The 18,158-nt window shown below is 41.8% G+C and overlaps 3 protein-coding genes across 7 annotated transcripts in view; 1 reads left to right on the top strand and 2 right to left on the bottom strand.

Moving 5' to 3' along the window:
* dock5 (dedicator of cytokinesis 5) overlaps positions 1–5,934 on the top strand; it is a 39,374-nt gene extending 33,440 nt beyond the window's left edge. For 2 of the 4 annotated variants that reach the window (XM_086313588.1, XM_086313589.1), the window contains 7 exons: positions 1,265–1,348; positions 1,430–1,567; positions 1,811–1,983; positions 2,141–2,285; positions 2,482–2,641; positions 2,851–2,969; positions 3,102–5,934. In XM_086313588.1, the coding sequence (XP_086169714.1) occupies positions 1,265–1,348; positions 1,430–1,567; positions 1,811–1,983; positions 2,141–2,285; positions 2,482–2,641; positions 2,851–2,969; positions 3,102–3,203 (921 nt within the window). In that variant the 3' untranslated portion in view covers positions 3,204–5,934. Of the gene's footprint in view, positions 1–1,264; positions 1,349–1,429; positions 1,568–1,761; positions 1,984–2,140; positions 2,286–2,481; positions 2,642–2,850; positions 2,970–3,101 lie in introns of those variants that run through there. The other 2 variants (XM_086313590.1, XM_086313591.1) reach the window with 2 other exon arrangements.
* On the bottom strand, positions 5,762–10,224 carry tas2r202 (taste receptor, type 2, member 202). Its single transcript, XM_086313593.1, has one exon. It carries the CDS (start codon positions 9,790–9,792, stop codon positions 8,854–8,856), a length of 939 nt encoding a protein of 312 aa, XP_086169719.1. The 5' UTR covers positions 9,793–10,224; the 3' UTR covers positions 5,762–8,853.
* Positions 9,795–17,709, bottom strand: vsig8b (V-set and immunoglobulin domain containing 8b). Of its 2 annotated transcripts, XR_015131795.1 has the most exons (9): positions 17,555–17,709; positions 17,197–17,291; positions 15,207–15,367; positions 14,880–15,078; positions 14,482–14,634; positions 14,244–14,366; positions 13,926–14,064; positions 10,218–13,836; positions 9,795–9,899 (listed from the first exon to the last, which is right to left on the bottom strand). XR_015131795.1 is itself a non-coding variant. In XM_086313592.1 (8 exons), exons 2-8 carry the CDS (start codon positions 17,267–17,269, stop codon positions 13,584–13,586), a joined length of 1,101 nt encoding a protein of 366 aa, XP_086169718.1. In that variant the 5' UTR covers positions 17,270–17,276; positions 17,555–17,697; the 3' UTR covers positions 13,003–13,583. The 2 variants fall into 2 exon arrangements, 1 of the variants encoding a protein (XP_086169718.1); XM_086313592.1 differs by lacking the exon at positions 9,795–9,899 and having other exon boundaries at positions 13,003–13,836; positions 17,197–17,276; positions 17,555–17,697.
* Positions 17,710–18,158: the final 449 nt, after the last annotated feature.

Genomic DNA, 18,158 nt, shown 5'->3' with positions numbered 1-18,158 from the left:
GTAGAAAAAGTAGAATTGGGCTGAAAGATCTATCGCTTTATCACCTCTTCAGGTTGTAAATTGTGATTTTAAAAAGTAACTAAGTAACTAAGTAATTAATTACTTTTGAAAATAAGTAATCAGTAAAGTAACGGGATTACTTTTTTAGGGAAGTAATCAGTAATTAGTTACTGATTACTTTTTTCAAGTAACTTGACCAACACTGCTCGTGCAGTACTGTGAATGCAGTTATACGGTCATTAACTAAAGTAACGGACAGATTCAAACTCTAATCTGATGATTGAATTAAAGGAACAGCAGTGCTCATGGAGCACACAGAGATCACAGAGAACATACTGTCCTCTGAGAAAACATGGATTTTGATGCATTTCACCTTGTTACAATACTTCTCATTGTTAGGCTCATCTCTGCATGAAAGGGTAATTATTTCTGTGTGTTTTTGAGCATTCCTGATATCACATCATCAAATGAGAAGTCAGTAGATGGAAATAAGCTTTGTCATTGTGGCTTTAGTCGCATAAGAACTCTTGAAGATTTTCACCATGGGAACAAAAAAAGAACAAAGAACAACAAAGTCATCCGTGACCCAGATGACAGCGAACAGAACTTCATACCAAAAATGATCTTTTGAATTCACCTGCGTTTTTTGTATTTCTGGTGTAGGTGGTGGTGTAGAAATACTGCATATGGACATGTGGACATGCCAAGTGTTTGGCAGGCTGTATGAATTGATCATTTACTGCGACAACAGCAATGTAAATTGTACAAATGGGAAAAAAGGCTCCTTTTTTTCTTTTTCAAATTGAATATGTACAGTGCACACTAGAAGCCACCCTTTACATCTATTAAACTATAGTAGAACAGTGTCTCACTGCTTCTCCTTGCAGACTGCATTGTTTGCTGAATTGGTTTCATGTCGCTTGCACAGCTCTTAACTTTTTTTTTGAGCCAGAATATAAAGCATTCAATCGACCAACTACTGCCAAAGCCCTCTAATAAAACATAATTAATTCAACTCCAAACAATAATGGTGAATTATAATTTCTAAATCCTTTTTTTTTTCTCCCCCACTCAAAACTTCTGGCTGGCCTGTTGCTTGTTATGAGCTACTTGATTGTATTCATAAGTATACCACTGTGGCCTCTTTGCCACTCTTTGGAGCTCTATTCAATGTAGCCAGTAGCTGTATTTTAAGTGACAAGGCTTTAACAACACAAAAAGACCCCAAGTTGTCCAATTTTCATTCTGGTTCCATTCTCTGCAGGCTTTCTTCACAAACGCCTACATCCAAGCACACCCAGAGGACCGTCAACGCATTGAGGAACTTAAACGCCTCATCGCCCTGCAGGTAAATCCTTCGCTTGTCATTGCCACGGTATCCATGACAGCAGCCTTCTAAAACACTTAGGTACTCCTCTCCCCCCTCCAGATCCCCCTCCTGGCAGACGGAATTCGCGTCCACGAGGAGAGGACAACGGAGCAGCTGAAACCCTTGCACAACCGCCTGGTCACTTGCTTCCAAGACCTTCGGGAGAAAGTGGAGAAGCAATATGGCGTCATAACTTTGGTGTGTTGCCAGCTCAAAAACTCAATTTAATGTAAGAGGGTGCCAACTTAAGCTATTGGCCCTCTTGCCTTCCTATCAAATGGTTCTCATTCAAAGCAGAGTGTACATTATATTAGTGCAGGACCATAAATCTTCCTTTAACCAATCTATTGCGACCTGTGTTTTGCCTGTCATTGTGCTCCTCCCCTGCCAAGATCTCCTCTCCTCCCCCCAGTGACGCTTAATCCCATTTGTGTGTCCCAGCCCTGCTCTCTCACTGAGCAGAAGAAGAGTCGCGTGGGCTCGGTGGTGATGCCCTACATCCTGCCCTCCACCCTGCGTCGCATGTCCACTATCTCAACCATCTCCAACGCCTCCTCGGGCCTCTCCAGCGGCTCTGCTTCCTCAGACGGGCCCTCCTGCCTTTCCTCCCAAGAGTTAGTCCCAGCATCCTTGTGCTGCTTATTTTATCTACCTTTCCATCCTGTCTAGACATTGCTTACTTTAAAAAAAAGACTTTTGTTTTCCTTGTTTGGGAAAAAAAAAATGCACCGTCTATGCATCTGATTCTATATCTGCTTCATTCACAAACAGTTCCTTGTTGTCCCGTCCCAGAGATCGCAGGGCGTCTGTTCTGTCCCGCTCAGATGAAGACAATAGGATTGCTAGAAAGAACAGAAAGGAGTGGAGTGTGAGCAAATCCCAGAACCTCCTTGAGAGGCAGTCAGATGGAGATGAGGTAAGGCCTTATGCCCAAGAACTGTTTACACACTTCATATTTCTTCTGTTATTCTTATTCCCCTGTAACATGCACTAAACAAAGGTACTTAAAAAGGCCGTGTTGTTATTGTGTCAAGTGTTTTAACTGTGAATTGGGAGCAGTCCCGTTGTGCTTAAATGGTTTTGCATTGTTGTGTTTTCCACTTTCATTCTAGACTCCTCCAGAGAAGCAGCAGAGGCCCAAGAGTTTACAGCTGGGAGATCGCCGGCTTACCCTCTCCCTGTTTCAGGGGGTTTCATCTCAGCTCAGCTTGTCTAACCCGCTCAGCCCTCTACCTGCCTCTCCACACACACCGCAAACACCACGCAGCTCCAGTATGTTACCCCCCCACCTCCAAAAAAAGTCAAACACTGCATGTCATCGTTTTATTTTCTCTTAAAGTTATGCCTTACACACGCAGAAACAGGAGGGCTCCGTTGTGTAAGCACATTCTGGTCTGAAGCCCTAATCAGGTCACACACACACCTCGTATTCACTGATGCATGTGGCCTGAAAAGCTTTTATTTCCTCTCTCCTGTCATAGGTTATTCATCACTTCTCACTGACAATGATGTCAGAACCATTGACACTCCAGGGACTCCTCCACCTATGCCACCAAAGAAACACCCGCATGAGATTGACAACTCCGGATTTTCTACAGAGGTATGTCTGCTCAGAGAAAATCTCACACACCCCCTTACAAATACATATTTAATGTCATGTAAACGCTAAAATATTCTGTTTTTATTTTTATTTGAAGTCCTAACACGAGCACTCTTCTCTTTTTCCCCGAAGTTTTCGCCTCCACTCCCGATGAAAATTGAGAGCAAGCCTCCTCCACCGCCTCCAAAGGCACGGAAGTCAATGTTCCCGTCCTATGAGCACCCCCCCCAGTAAGATTATTACCCCCCTAATTCTATGATTTGGCTGTGATTTATAAACATAGCTTCATTTGTGGCAGAGTGGAAACCCCACAGCAAGGTACAGATTGCAGGACCATCAGATTTTCAATGGGAAGCATATTTCTGATGCAAGTTGATTATAGTTCCAAGCAGTCCTTTTAATTTTGTTGTTAAGCTGCGAGGAAGTTTAGGTTTGGGATTTCTGTCAATAGACTGTCAATAAGGGTACTAACGTGCAAAAAATGGATATATGATTTTCAGGTACAGATTTTAATTCTCTTTTTAGAAAAGATACTTTTTTTTTCTTAACACAAAGCGAATGTGGTGAACAAGGAATGATCAATGTTGTAATGTTATATTTTATTTGTAGACTAATCAGCCACAACATTTAAACCACACACAGGAGAAACGAACACTGATCATCTCATTATAATCCAGCATCGTCCTGGGAAGTTTGGTCTTTCGTGTGGATGTTAATTTAACCACAAACACCTGCTAAAGCTGCTGCAGACCAAGCACAGCTACCCATGGGAAAAGCAGCTGGTAGCAACAGGCTCTTTTCCTACACCACAAAAAACTGCTCAAGACCTACTTGAAAGCATCCAAAACAGCCCAAAGCATTGACCTGGCCTCCAAACTTCCCAGATTTCAGTCCTATGATGCTTCCACAAAATGCACCAAACCCTCAGGGGACAAAGGATCTGCTCCCGATGTCCCAGTCCCAGACAGCACAAGACATTCTGTGTGGTCCCCTATCAGTGGCCTGTGTCCGAGTGTCATGAGGGGAACCTACTCAGAGCTGGTGGTTTTAATGTTGTGGCTGAACAGTGTGTGTGCTTATAGAGTGACACTGGATGACTCATTTCCCCTCTAGCTGTTTACCAGCATTCCATTTTTGAACAGTAAAAAGCTGCATTAGATTCATTTCGAACTTGATTGAGAGCAGGGAAAACAATGTACAGAATGTAGTTATTGTTTGTTGACGGTGTCTAAACCACAATGTTTCAGAGACACTGGATGGCATTATTGAATGTGCTGCAGATTATGCGTTTGTTTTGATGTTGATGATGAACTGAATACTGTAACCCGTGCATCCAAACTAAACTACATCATGTTGATGGTGAGGTTCAGTGAAAGGACGTTTTGGAAAATCTGCATATTTGCATTGGTTAGGAGACAAGATCATAGATGCCACTCTTGTACCTTTTTAGTGGGCATGTAGCATGGAGCACAGACTGTGTATAAAAGACGAATGACATCACTGATTGGTTTGTGATTTCTGTATTTTTGAAGCCTCCAATTTAGCTAAAATCATGACAGCTTGCATTTCTGGAACAGGAAGTGACCATATTTAGGCCACTGAGTGTAGTGCTAAGTTTTCAGCTAAGCTGCATCCATGGGTAAGATGAAACTATTCCAGGAAATTCCAGTAAAAAAAAACAAAAAAAACAGCAACAGCAGGTCCATGTTTGCATTGGTGCCCAGCAGATATAGACTAATGGCAACATTTGGTGATCTTATATTCTAATAGATCAGCTGACATAAACAGATTTGTTTGTTTCAGTTTTGGCCAACTCTTCTTGGATCAGATGGTTTCATTTTTGTAACAGTTCAAATGACCTTAACTTTGAACCATGACTGAAGCTAATTATACATACAATCCCAAAACAAGTATTGTACCTGGCTATAAACATTCACTTCATCTCTGGGTATTTTTACACAAGAGTCTATGGGGACTGACTCACTTTTGGAGCCAGCTTCAGGTGATCTGTGTTTTTTGCACTTCCAGGTTGTTGCTTGAATTTAAGCCAAAAGGTTAGCTTAGCTTAGCATTAGACATAGAAGACACAAAAATACACCTGCCATCTGCAAAGCTCACTTAATAAATCAAATCACGAAACTATAAGAAACCTTTAGTTTAAAGATGACATTGTGTGGCAATCAGAAATAAGATCAGAAAGTTACTGCTCTTGGCCAAGAGATACTCATTCTGCCACATGTAAAACACAACGTTTCCCTCTTTTGTGAACAAATTAGGATATTTTATTAATCCCAGAGGAAATCATGAGATCTGAATTGTTTCCAGTCGGCAGCTGTTTTCAGTCCTAATGCTAAGCTAACTGTAGGTTATGGAGTCATCATTTAGACAATGATGTAAGTGGTATAGTCTCTTTCTCTTGTCGAGAGAGTAAATTTTCCAAACTTTCTAACTGGTCCTTTAAAGAACCCTAAACGCTATGTGCTACAAGCATAAATACCTCTGGAGTTCACTTTAGTTTGATATTTCAGGTGTGGGTAGATTTTCTTTTTTATCAATTAATTTTCAAGTAAATTATTGCTATTCGTTGAATTGAGTATTTCCTTAGTTTTGCACACCCAGTGTGTACAGAGATTGTTTATTTTGAGTGCAGTGTAATTTTTAGTATGATTTCAATATACACTTTTTCCTGTGCGCTGTCAAAATGTTCTAATAGAAACAGTATGTGCAAAATCTCTGCATGTAAAAGTGCTTTAAGAATGATAGAGTTGAATCTTTTGTTAATTTGCCAGTGTTTTATTAAATTTACATTGTTTTTACAAGGGATTAACTTCTTTTGTACAGTGGAAATTCCTTAACGTGCATCAAAGACATTTTATACAAACAATGCCTCAAGAGATATATGATGATCTTTTTTATGAACAAGCTGTTGTTGACTTAACAGAAATAAAGCAGTTTCTGAAATGCCTGCAGACTCCCTATTTTTTTCTTTTTTTTTGATGACTATGATTATTTGAAAAAAAAAAAAAAGCCTTTTAGCTGCAATCTTGCCTCCATACAGATTATCCTCTGTACCCTCGGTGGAAACGCAGCACTCACACAGACAGTTATCGGGATGCTGTTGATGGCGTGAAAAAAAATTACCCACTCAAGCTCAAAACATCAACAAACTAGACACAGAAGTGGTGACCTATGCATTTCAAACACAATTAGAGTTGGTGTAGGTAAACGATACTTTGCTTTAGCTCACTGGTGCATAGGCTGGAGAGGCTTTTCGTGTGAAAGCAGGGAGGACTTTACGCAATTCTTCTAGGAATTGTGGGATGGTGCTGGTGTTGCTAATCTGTATTGTTAATGGCCTCTTCCTTCCTGTTTGATAGTGAGGTGCGGGGGTATCTTTCTCCCTTCAAGTCTCATGGGTAGTGGACATTTAAAGGGATGTTCACTCATGCAAAGGAAGCAACGTAATAACTGCCAACTTTAGCTGGATACTCGGGAACATCTCCATGGAAACAACCTCATAGTGTAAGAGGTTTGCGGCTTAATGCTGTAACAATTCCAAGGGCAGAAATCACAACAGCATTGTTCCTTTCTGTTGCAGACGTCTTTCCAGTCTCCTCTCAGCTGACTTACAAGCCAGTGGCACATCGGAGTGTCTGAGTCATTCCACAGTCTGAGGTCACTCACACAATTTCCATTTCCTTGAGACAGCACTCAGTCGAAGTTTGAAACATTTTTTCCACAACACAGTTGCAAACTCTTACACTTCATTTATCAGACATAACAAAGTACTTAAGTACAATTCTGAGATACTTCTCTTAGATATTTCTGCTACTTTAATTCTTTTATTCCAGTCCACTGTATTTTAATTTAGATCTTACTGCGGAAGCTTGGGCGGCTGCTTTTCAGAATATTTACAAGTCATTATAAATTAATTTCCGGTATAAAATTCGATATAAAATTCAAAAATTTATTTTATTTTTCAACCTGCAGGATTTTTTTGGTCACTTGGGGTCAGCAGAAACAAGCTGTGAATACAAAATAAGACATACTGTCCTCCTTAGTTCGTAGACAACATATAAGTTCCAGGTGGAATATTTATTTTTCATCCATCCATCTGATTTGGGGTTGCTGGAGCCTATCCACAGGGCAGGACACAGGGTACACCCTGGAACAGGTCATCGATCTGTTGCACACATTCACACTTGTGGCCAATTTAGGAATCACCAGTTAACTCAACCCCATGCATATGTTTGGACTGCAGATTGAGTACCTGCAGAGAGGGATCATGTAAACTCCATATGGAAAGGTCCCAGCCTGGATTCAAACCCAGCACCTTCTGTGCTAGCCACTGCACCACCATGCCACCCCTGTTTGTTATAATTTCACTCATTTAAAATGATAATTATCGCATTTATTGCCTTTTGTCTTTTAAGTCTTAATTTGCATCTTTTTTTATCTTCCACTAAATGCAGTGTAGTTTTAAAAAACACAAGTATTTATTTATTTATTTATTTATTGCTTTAACTGTCAAAGGAAAAAGTCCAAAAGTGATCAATAAAACAGCTTTAGTCTACCGTATGTGCATATGGTAGTTAAGACTGGGTCCAGTTTGAGCAGCTACAACTGTAGCCATTTCTTTCAGTTAATCACTGAAGAAATGGCCATTTGTAGCCATATTAGCGCTTTTATTTTTTGGTTCCTTTTATTGTATTGAGCTGTTCTTGGCCTCATCTTTAACCTAACTTGCCCCTGTTATGTTGAATCCAGCTCCCTCCAACAGGGAGAGGGGAAGACGACAGGAATGGAAGCGGAGGCCTTGGTACGACTTAACTCCCCTGCATCAAAGGATAATACGCCCTTTCTTACTTTGTCCGTTTAACAGCTGGAGGGATCCCGAGTCTCTGTGTGTAGTGGGATTAGCTGCACTATTGTATCTCTGCTTTGAACCTCACTAGGTGGTGCCAGAGGGTGTGAACTAATGTAGCATTGCAAGGAGGTCTGCTGCATTTTTTTTTTCATTTTTTCCTTTTTATAAAAAAGCCCCTCTATTTACTCAGAGTAGGTTTGCTGGGCATGAGTGCACTTTTCAGGAACACCAGCTTCATATCCACACTCTCAGCAACAGCTACATAAAGTCACACCTGGGAGCTGTCGAGTGCAGGTATACACGATTCTGTCGAGGGCCAGCGAACACATATACTAAAAAGGAGGATGTTGGGGGGGGGGCTTCTCTTCATCGGGTTTGTGTTTTTTTCCCCCTCATATGGTGCAGGGATTTGGCCTGGCATCCTTCCAGCTAACGTGCAGGTTACTCCAGTCCCTGTGTGCAGCTTAAACTATCTGCAACCTGAGTGAGGGGGGAAAAACTCTTAAAGCCAGGTTCTGCATACGTTCCTGTTTTATTAATATGCTCTGTACTCTTACCTCAGTCACATGTATTTTTTAACGTTTTCAGATGGGCCCCGAGTTACATCATGTCTAAGCACGCATGCTTCGGGATCTGTTTTACAGGCCTAACTTATTATTTGTACTACTGAAATATTAATATTCATAGGTACTGGCCTGGTCAGCTGGTTATATGGCCCCGGTGTGCGTTCACTTGCAGAGCTCTAAGTGGCCAGCACAGCTAAAATCCCATTCTGATGCAAGAAACTGTAATTAATGGTGATGCAGCAGGACAGTAGTCATTACTGAAATTGCTAGCACAAAAGATAAAAGAATACTTCAAAGTTTTTTAATAAGTTCAGACAATGACCAATTGATTTCAGCACAAAGACCTCCAGCAGAAAGCAAATTGGCTTTTTTTTGTCCCCCAGTTTTTAACTTTTGAAGGAAGGCTGGCTTGAGTCTTTTGTTCGGGCACCTTCAGACAAGACAAATACAGTTATTCACTAAGCCAGAAGTTAAAATCATGTATCAGCGTTTTCCAAAGAGTCCTCTTGCCGTAGATGAGCACCACGGCAGCAACGGTCGTGTAGAGCGATGTGAAAAAGATTGTGAGATAGAGGGTGCTCTCTTGGTGCGCCACAATTTTGTAGTTGACATACAGGTCTACCACGAGCAGGACAAGGAAGTTGGCCACTAGACCAAGAGCCATTTCGATGACCCTTATCTGAGTGCCCAGCTTTGGAGGGTGGGTTCCATTGGTGCTAGCTTTCATGTGCTGGAGATGGATGGCCAGGTGAACAGAGATGGAGATGCAGCATTTCACCATGAACACCCCTGGAAATACATCAGAGAGGAGCAAGTACATGACTTGATAAACCTTCACAGAAGTGGTGTCAGAGAATACAAGTCCACAGTCTCCATTTGCTTTGTAGGTGATGTTGCCAACCGCGTTTCCAGCAGCTGCTGGGTTGCCAGCGTTAAACAACACAAGCATTGGCAAACAGGTGCCAAAACCAAACAGAGGGATGAGAATCACAGCTATGGTCACGTGCTTGACGATGACATCTTGGGCATGTGTGTAGCAGTGGTTGGGTTCGTGAACCAGTTTGGTGCTGTAGTAGAAAGTGAGAAAGCTGCTGTTCCACATGATGATGAACTTGAAGCTGAAGGTAAGCACCAGCAGGATAGCGTAGCCTATCTGGGCAATCTGGCAGTTACTGTCCATCTCATCCATGGTCATCCAGAAGTAGCAAGTCATCTGGTGAGCAATACTGGCCACCGACAGAGCCATGGTGATAGTTTCACAAGGCGTCCACTGCTTTTTCTCCTTGTAGTTCAACACACTCATCAAAGAGATATAGGAATTAAAAAAGACAGTGGTGATGCCCAGCACACCCGTCATTACCCAGAGGGGATATTTAATTAACACAAACATAACCCCAAACTCTTCTGTGCCGTAAACTTTAACAAGGATACCGTAGTCTTTAAGTCTCCGTGCAACACTCAGCAGTCTGTGTGGGCTTCTGAAGTGCTTTGGTTTTGCTGCGTTCAAAGAGATGACAAGAAGGGGGGGAAGAGGAATAATAAATTATATACACACACTCAAAAATCAGATGATTCTTCATTTCTGTCACAGAATTGAATCAGTCATAGCTTGTCAGAAGGGCCCGAGGAAAAGATTCACACATTTAGCATTTGAAATTCATTAAACAGATACAAATAGGCCCAATTAAAATCTTTGGTCAATGTTCGAATTTTATGCCAATTCTGAAATTTAAGGTGGTCACATGCAAAGCGAACAAGTGAGGTAAGAAGGTTAGAGTAATTAGTGTAGGAAATTCCTACACTAGCGAAGCTCACCTGGGTCAGATATTGTGTTTTTTATTGCCGTGAATCCAACTGAAGGTTTCTGCTTACGTTCTCTTTGCCTGTTAGTCGTGACAATACCCGGTCTGGCTCAATAACTTTGGTAGCAGCTGAGGAATCCTTTGTTTTGTTTTGTTTATTCAAGCATTAATCCTTGCCTGGAGTTGTCTGCAGGATGCACACGCAAGGTGAAAGTCTTGGATCTAAGTTTTCTTTTCATGGGGATTTATATTTTCACATTGGGTACGATTTGCATCATCCCTGACCACAGGTAGTGGCGACAGCTGGTTTGCATTGACATGAGGTGGACAGGATATGTGCTCATTATACACAGATCAAAAAAAATAAATAAATAAATAAAGGGACAATTTGAAAACATCAGATCTCAATGGGAATCGATGAGCTTCTGGACAGTCTGAGCTGCAACCTGGCAGCATTGTATGGACCAAAACACAATGTCCCAGAGATTTGCATCCATTCAGGGGTATCAATTCTTTCATTGTCATAGAACTGCCTGCATACTGTCATCACATCACCCGAAGGAACTTTAATCCAGATACCTAAAGGCAGTTAGGGCACTGTTGTCAAGCTTGTAGAGGTCTGTGTGTCCCTGATTGAAATGCCTTCCCAAACCATCACTGAACCATCACTAAAACTATGATGCTGAATGATGTTACAGGCAGCATAACATTCTCCACAGCTTATCAAGACTTTTTCACGTCTGTCACAAGTACTCAGGGTGAACCTACTTTCATTCGTGAAAAGCACAGGGTGCCAGCGGTGGACCTGCCAATTCTGGGATTCTATGGGAAATTCCAATCGAGCTGCACAGTACTGGGCATCATGAAGCCTATTTCTGGTTGTTTGGTAAGAGACATTCACACCAGCAGCCTGCTGGAGGCCATTTTTTTTAGCTCTGGCAGTGCCCATGCTATTCCTCCAGATACCAGTCCTACTGATACGGGAAGAACCTTTTATGACCCTGTCCAGCTCTCCTTAAGTAACTGGCTGTCTCAAAGAGTCTCCTCCATTCTCTTGAGACTGTGCTGGGAGACACAGCAAACCTTGGCACCTCATGCTGCCAATAATAACACTGACTTCAAATTCAAAACTAGTGAAAAAACAGTCAGAAAAGACGAGGAAGGAAAAATGTCAGTGGCCTCCACCTGTAAAACTGGTTCTGGGAAAAATTCCTGTTTTGGGTATTGTCTCATTGTTGCCCCTCTCGTTTCATTTCATGACCAACAAAGCAGCTGAAACTGATTAACAACCCCCTCTGCGACTTAACTGACCAGATCAATATCCCACAAGTTTAATTGACTTGAGGCTGCACTCTGATTAAAAAGTCCTTCCATTTTTTTTTGAGCAGTGCATATTGATATCCAATGACTTTACTGTACGTCTGTCAGTGCAGCACAGCAGCTCAGCCAATCCACAAACCACAATCCAACACGCGCCGCATGCAAATACTTATTCCTGCTGTCCGCCACATATTTACAAACACCAAACCGCCCACACGCCCATTTACCTGATAAGAACAGCAAATCACCTTTAAGTCACCTTCACAAGCCGTGCTCATGCAGCACCTTATCACTTTAGCTTGTGCTGTGGAGCACCCCAACTTTCTTTTTAATGAGGTGCTGACTTAAAATTATAGTTCAACTCTATTTAGATTTCTTGTTTACTCCATTTATCCAGTCAAAACAAGCAAGATGCTGATTTCATAAGCACACAGTATGGCTTTCCCAACAGTCTGCAGTCACACTTTTCTTTATAAAAAAAAAAAAAAATCACCTTAAGCCAAATTTCAGGGACAGATTCTGCCTTTTTGTTGCACAAGAGCATTAAAAAGCAGTTTTCCATACAAAAGCTCTTTGAAAGCAGACTGCGGTGGTAGCCTTTTCTTTTTTCTAAAAATAATAATAATACAATTTCTTTTACTATGCCAACCCTGTTAAAACTTCTGCCCTCCAAAGCAAGACTGCGATTTTCCAACGAGGCTTCCAGAACAGTATTTGTAATTAATTATTGTATCCGTTTTCCTGCTTCTTGCATGGATCAAAGGACAGGCTAACGTGTGAGCACATGAGAAAGCTTGACGGATGTGCATTTACTGGGAAAGAAAGGGGGAAAAAATACTGGTTAGAGCAAACAGAAAGTCACAGACATTAACACGGACCCACAGAGGATGTGTTTGTCTTCTTGGGAAGCAAACAAACGACAAAGTCAAGCACAGCAGAGGCACATTAAACACTGTGTTATGCCAGTCTGTTGGTGTAGCTGTGTGGTGGGTTGGGATGGGGTGCCCCTTGCCCTGAAGGGGACTGGAAACAGAATTACTGACCAAGCCACACCACTACCAGCAGCTCGTATTCATTCAATATACGCACCTTTTGAAGATGGGATCTTTTGAAGAGAGGTGGGGCTGCAGGCACAGTGCTGACTCTGCTTACTGAAGGTGTCAGCTGCAGGTCAGTACCGCTAGTTTAAGAGCTAGTTTACCTTCTTCCTACCCCCTCCCCAAAAAGATCAGACATGCATCCCTGCACAGGACATGAACGAGGCAATTCTGCTTCGTTTTGCTCTACAAATTATTATATATATTTTTTTTTACCAGAAAGCAAACTGCCATAAAGAGGGTCAGAGGTAAAGCTAACTATTCTAAAGTGTCCCCAATTATCGAGCCACTTACACCCCTGAAAATAGCAGCAACTGTGAAAGCTGTGAGAACACATCGAGCATATTAAATGACCAAGATTTTGAGGTTTTTTTTTTAAACAAGAACTTTGCACTAGATATTTATTTTAATGGATTCTTCATTCGTTAATCTCTCTAATTAAGTTACATTTGTACACATGTGACCCATGTGGACCGACAACACAAACACCCGAATGCCATTTACATTTGTTGTTCGCCTTGACTTGCCAATTAAAACATTAAACTGTACAAAATAAAAAAATAACAAGAAGGAAAAAAAGCACCATAATAAAAAATAATTGCTTTGCTATATACATTTTACATACAGTTTTAAAAAAAACAAAGCAAATCTTATTTGTGATTATGAAAACCTGTTCTTCTGTTTGCTTTACACTAGCAGTGATGTGCTAAAGTGCTTCATGAAAGTCAGCTGATACATATAATATGTCACATGAGGGTAGGATTTTATGAGTCAGTAGCTATGCAAACACTCCCATTGTTCCCTGGTTTAAAAAACATGTATATATTATTGCAACTCTTGGCCCTTATATACTTCAGACACAGAATATTATTTAAAAGGTGTTGAGTCTTTTTTTTATTATCATAAAGTGTAGTTGAGCACTAAAAATAAAATTAAGAGCCTGTTAGGCTTGAGGTTTGTGGTCACACGGCGTATCCATATTTAGGGTCATATGTGAGGTGAGCGGGTATCTCCCCGCCTGTGGTCGACCCATTGCTTCCATTTGTGAAGATTGGGCCCGATTCATTGACCGTAGGCAGATTGCCCCTTACGGAACTGTAGATGACGCCGTGGTGAGTGCGGTATCCCATCACTGAGCGGAGGCTGGAGTGCCGGCTGGAGTGCATACTGGAGTTCCTGCTCGGGGGCCTGCTCTCCGGGGCCTGCGCATCCTCCCTGGGAAAGTAGAGCCATGCAGGTTCTCAGTTAAGCTGCTGCACCAATCTGAGATCGTTTGACAGATGCCTCAAACGGCCATAAAATACCTTATTTCATTCGCGACCTCCTTCTGGTAGCGACGCTTGTGGCAGCAGCAGATGAGAAGCCAGATGAGAAGCAGGAGGAGCAGCAGAAGCAGCAGAGCGCCTATCACAGCGCCAGCTATCACACCTGCTTTATTGGTAGCTGGAAGAGGCAATGTATTGCTTAGAAATCAAACGTGTGCAGCTCACCTTCTTGAATTCCAAATCCAACAAGAGGATTATATGTGATTTTGCATAAAAGCAAGTCAAAAAAGGTACCTTCAGGATATGAGTGTTCAGAGCTGTTAAACTGAAAATAAGATGATGATATTGTAGACTTACGGTTGTATGCACGCAGTACGTATTTACACTGCCCTTTGCCCACAGCGTTTGCTGCCTCGCAGACATAAGTTCCAGTGTTGCTGTCTGTATGGTTCTTTATCAGAAGCTCCCCACTCTGTTGGTCTTAATGAAAGAAGACAGCACTGAGTACAAGCACATTACCTACACAAACACAGCCGCATTAGTGTTTAGAGAAGAGCATTCTTAGAAAAAGGCATCCTGGTGCTAAGTTGCTTACTTTGAGTAGCAGTGGATGGAATTGCAGCTCCGTTTTCTCTCGTCCACACATAGCTGATGGGAGAGGATCCTTGACGGGATACGCAGCGGAGGGAGACTGTGCTTCCTTTCTCCTCACCACCTTCAACCCAACACTTTGGCGTTGATGGGGGAACTAATGAAAAAAAAGAAAGAAACAACCCATATGGCACAAAAACTATTTTAGTGCAATGCTCTGATTCAACACTGAAGCATCTGGGTATGGCTGCAGTGAGGTAATCTACTGAGACAGAAAGAATGGAGGAGCCTTTGCATTCCATGTGAATGAGCACATTTAAAAGCAGACGGCTGAGAAATGAAACAAGTTAGACCGGTTAAAAAAAAAAAAGAAGCAAAACAAAAAAAGCAATTTGTCCTCACCCAACACAACCAGTGTGATTTTTCTCATGTCAATGCCTGGGAGCTTCTTGACTTTACACTGGTATGTGGCGGTGTCTGAGACTGTCACACCAGTGATAGAGATCGAAGCATCTCCCTGGTCGGGGTTCCCTGTGAAACTGAACCTTTTGGAGACGCTGTTGTCCGTGTAGTGGGTCTGGCCACCTGAATATGATAAGATCTGAGAGGCAAGATTTGCACTGAGTAATGTCTTATTTTTTGATTCAGGTTTTCCAGCTAACTGAGCCTAAATGCAATATTTTCTCTGTCTTTCTATAATTCCTCTCTGTCATCACACATGCAACATACCACTGTGTCCTTCTGTGTCATGTCCGGACTGACGTTGGACCACTCAATATCCAGCGGTCCTGTGTCTGCTGCGGCTGGAGTATAGGTGCATCCCAGTTTAACAGTCGTTCCCGTTGCATACTGAATGGTCTGCGGCCCCGTGGATGTTATCTGCATCGCCTCTGTTAACATGGGATGAAACCAAAAATTCTATTAAGCTCCGTCTAACTTAGAACAATGCTTTCTTTCTCCATTGGATTCTTACAGTCGTGTACCCAAGTTAAGAGACAGAAAGAAGACAGAATAAAATGAATTTCGCTCTCAAACGTATTAATATTTCTCCCACTTAATGGCATTCAAGCTCTGGGCCTGCGCTCCTGTGCCGTCTCAGGGAGGAGAAGAAGTGCTGATGTGAGACTAATAGGCCTTTTAAGTCAAACTGAAGATTTTGAGGGCTTGGACATGAATTAAAGTAAAAGTTTATTTAGATTTTTGGGTTGGGGTTGCATATTCAATTTAACTTATTAAACTCTGGAGGCTTATTAATTGTCTGAAATATATCGGCAAATAATGATGAAAGCTGAACACATGAGCTAGTTACGAGCCGTCTCTGAGTTGACACACACTCCCCGCTAACTCACTCTTTTTGGCCTTAGATTTTTATTCAACTGTTGCCAGAGTCAACACTGATAGCGTGGTGACACATTTCAACAGATCAGAGTTATTTATCTCGATAATGTTCGACTCTATCTTCTCGCCATCCCTCCCCCTTTGTTCGGGTGTCCAACCTTCAGAAAATATCTAAATGGAGCTCAAATCAAATCAGCCTCTGTTTTGACATCGCTCATCATTAAATCCACTATAACCCTCTGAAAGCACTCAGAATGCACTTTAGTGGCACCACAACAAAGCAGAGGATGTCAGGGGTATTTATGAAAGCGTACACAATGGCAGATGTGATGAAGTGAGTGTGGAAAAAAACAAATTAGTCAGTCAAATGTTTACACCGTGAAAGCCGCCCTCCCCAACTCCCAGCACCCCCCAAGGGCAAAACACTGGGATCTAAAGAAGATGCGATTTCCACGTGAAGAGGCCACTGAGCTAACTTGCCAGTAGGTTCAGCCACTGAGCTCAGTACAAACATGCACATCCCTGTGCCCTCCCCTCATTGGCAAATACAAAGGTGCCTCACAGTTTTTGTTTTTGTTTTGTTTTGTGTGTGTTTCCTCCTGCTCACCCCTACTTCTTCTCTGGAATAATTTTTTGACTCGTCATAACAGCAGAAGCAGACGTAGAAGTGTTTACATCAATGATGCAGAGGAATTTAAAGGAATTGCCACGTACAATGCTAAACCCTGGATGTCGCTCATCGTAAATAAAATGATGGTTGGAATACTGCCATCATTAATGTTGTTTATTTCTCCTGTGAATGGAAATGCACACGCCCAGGTGCTTTCCTCAAATAGTCACGATAGAGCCGAAAGAATCAGTCGTTGCTCTTTATATAAGGCGGTGAACTTTTGGTCTAATTAGGAAGCATTATCTGAATAATGAAGGGGACGTTGAGGGTTTTTTCTGGGCGTATTTGATGTAATTTTTTTTTTTGCATTTTTATGCTGCTCTTATATTTAATACAGACAGCTTGGATGGGGGCCCGAGGCTAATTACTCCCCTGGTCACAATAAAATCCATCAGGGTCGCGCTTTGCAAATGCACATAGCTGTTTGACCCTCAGCCACAATAATTTAAGGTATGAATGATATGCAGGGTACTTCTCAGCCATCCCCACTACAAACGCACCCTTCAGTGAGTACGTGAAATGGTCAGATCATCAGCTGAGTTACAGTGAACTGTATCTGCTGTGTGGATCACAAATCAGATTCAGGTTCAGAATTCCTAAGAAAAACAACTCTTCTGCTGGTGATCGTTGTGTTCCCTGATTCAACATGCTCAGAAACCTGAAACAAACTCCTTAGATGTAATCAAAAAGAAAGAAAAACCCCACACTCACCTGTTCTCAGCTGAATTGTCACCAGAAACAGCACAGCCACCTTTAGCCTGACGCTCGTGAATGCTGGCTCCATTTTCAACCTGAGAGCAAACACACTATCAGGAAAATAAGAGTTTTAATCTAAAGGCTTGTATTTGGCATCAAAAAGCAAAGATGTCTGGCGTCATTTACCTCTCCCCCAGAGCCTTTATCACTTTTGCTTAGTTGTTTATCTATAAACTTACATCACCTGAGAACTCAGTCGTGACGGTTTATTTTGTGTGTGTGTGTGTGTTTGTCTGTACAAACTACCAAGAAAATCAAATGTTGATCGATAAACGCTATAAAGGGAAGAATAAAAATAACAGCTCCGACATACCTTAAAGTGAAGACACAATCCACAACAAAAGTGTGTCCTTGAAGGCTAACCGGTGTGACAGTACAGGTGTAGCAGGCTTATTTTGTCCTCGGGTGAAACTCAGGTGCAGTAACTATGGCCACACCCTCTCTGTCCATAGTGCACCTGTTGGCCACTCCTAGAATTGGAAACACGCCAAGCCCCCTTCATACTTGTTTTTATTTTTTCTTGTTTGAATAAAAGATAATCAAAAAATGTGAAAAGAGACTTTTGCTAGTTTAGGTTTCCAGTCTCTGTGTGTGTCTTGGCTGAAAACAGTTTAATAAACACCTACATCTTGCTTTTTTCACAGTTTTATCTATCATCTATTTATCACATCTATCATCTGTTATTTCATAACAATGTAAATTCTCTCTCTTCCTAAAACTACGGTATGATAAGTCTGCTGCATGCTGTAGAGTTCTTTGTGGTATGCTTATTTTTAAGGTAAGAGGAAAGTTATGATACTTGTTTAAGACCGAATGGGCCAGAAAAAAATGTTGCCAGCCCTTGTGTAACCCGTCTTCCTGACACTCCCATGAACATACACTGACTGGTTTTTGTTGCTCTGCCACACAGGGCACAT

This window comes from Aulonocara sp. 'chitande type north' Nkhata Bay, linkage group LG12, assembly GCF_057382095.1.
Source record: "Aulonocara sp. 'chitande type north' Nkhata Bay isolate Kocher_YH1m ecotype deep benthic linkage group LG12, A_spYH_male_GT1.1, whole genome shotgun sequence".
NCBI lineage: Eukaryota > Metazoa > Chordata > Actinopteri > Cichliformes > Cichlidae > Aulonocara > Aulonocara sp. 'chitande type north' Nkhata Bay.
Note: the sequence above shows the minus strand (reverse complement) of the source record. Positions and strands in the feature narration are given on the sequence as shown.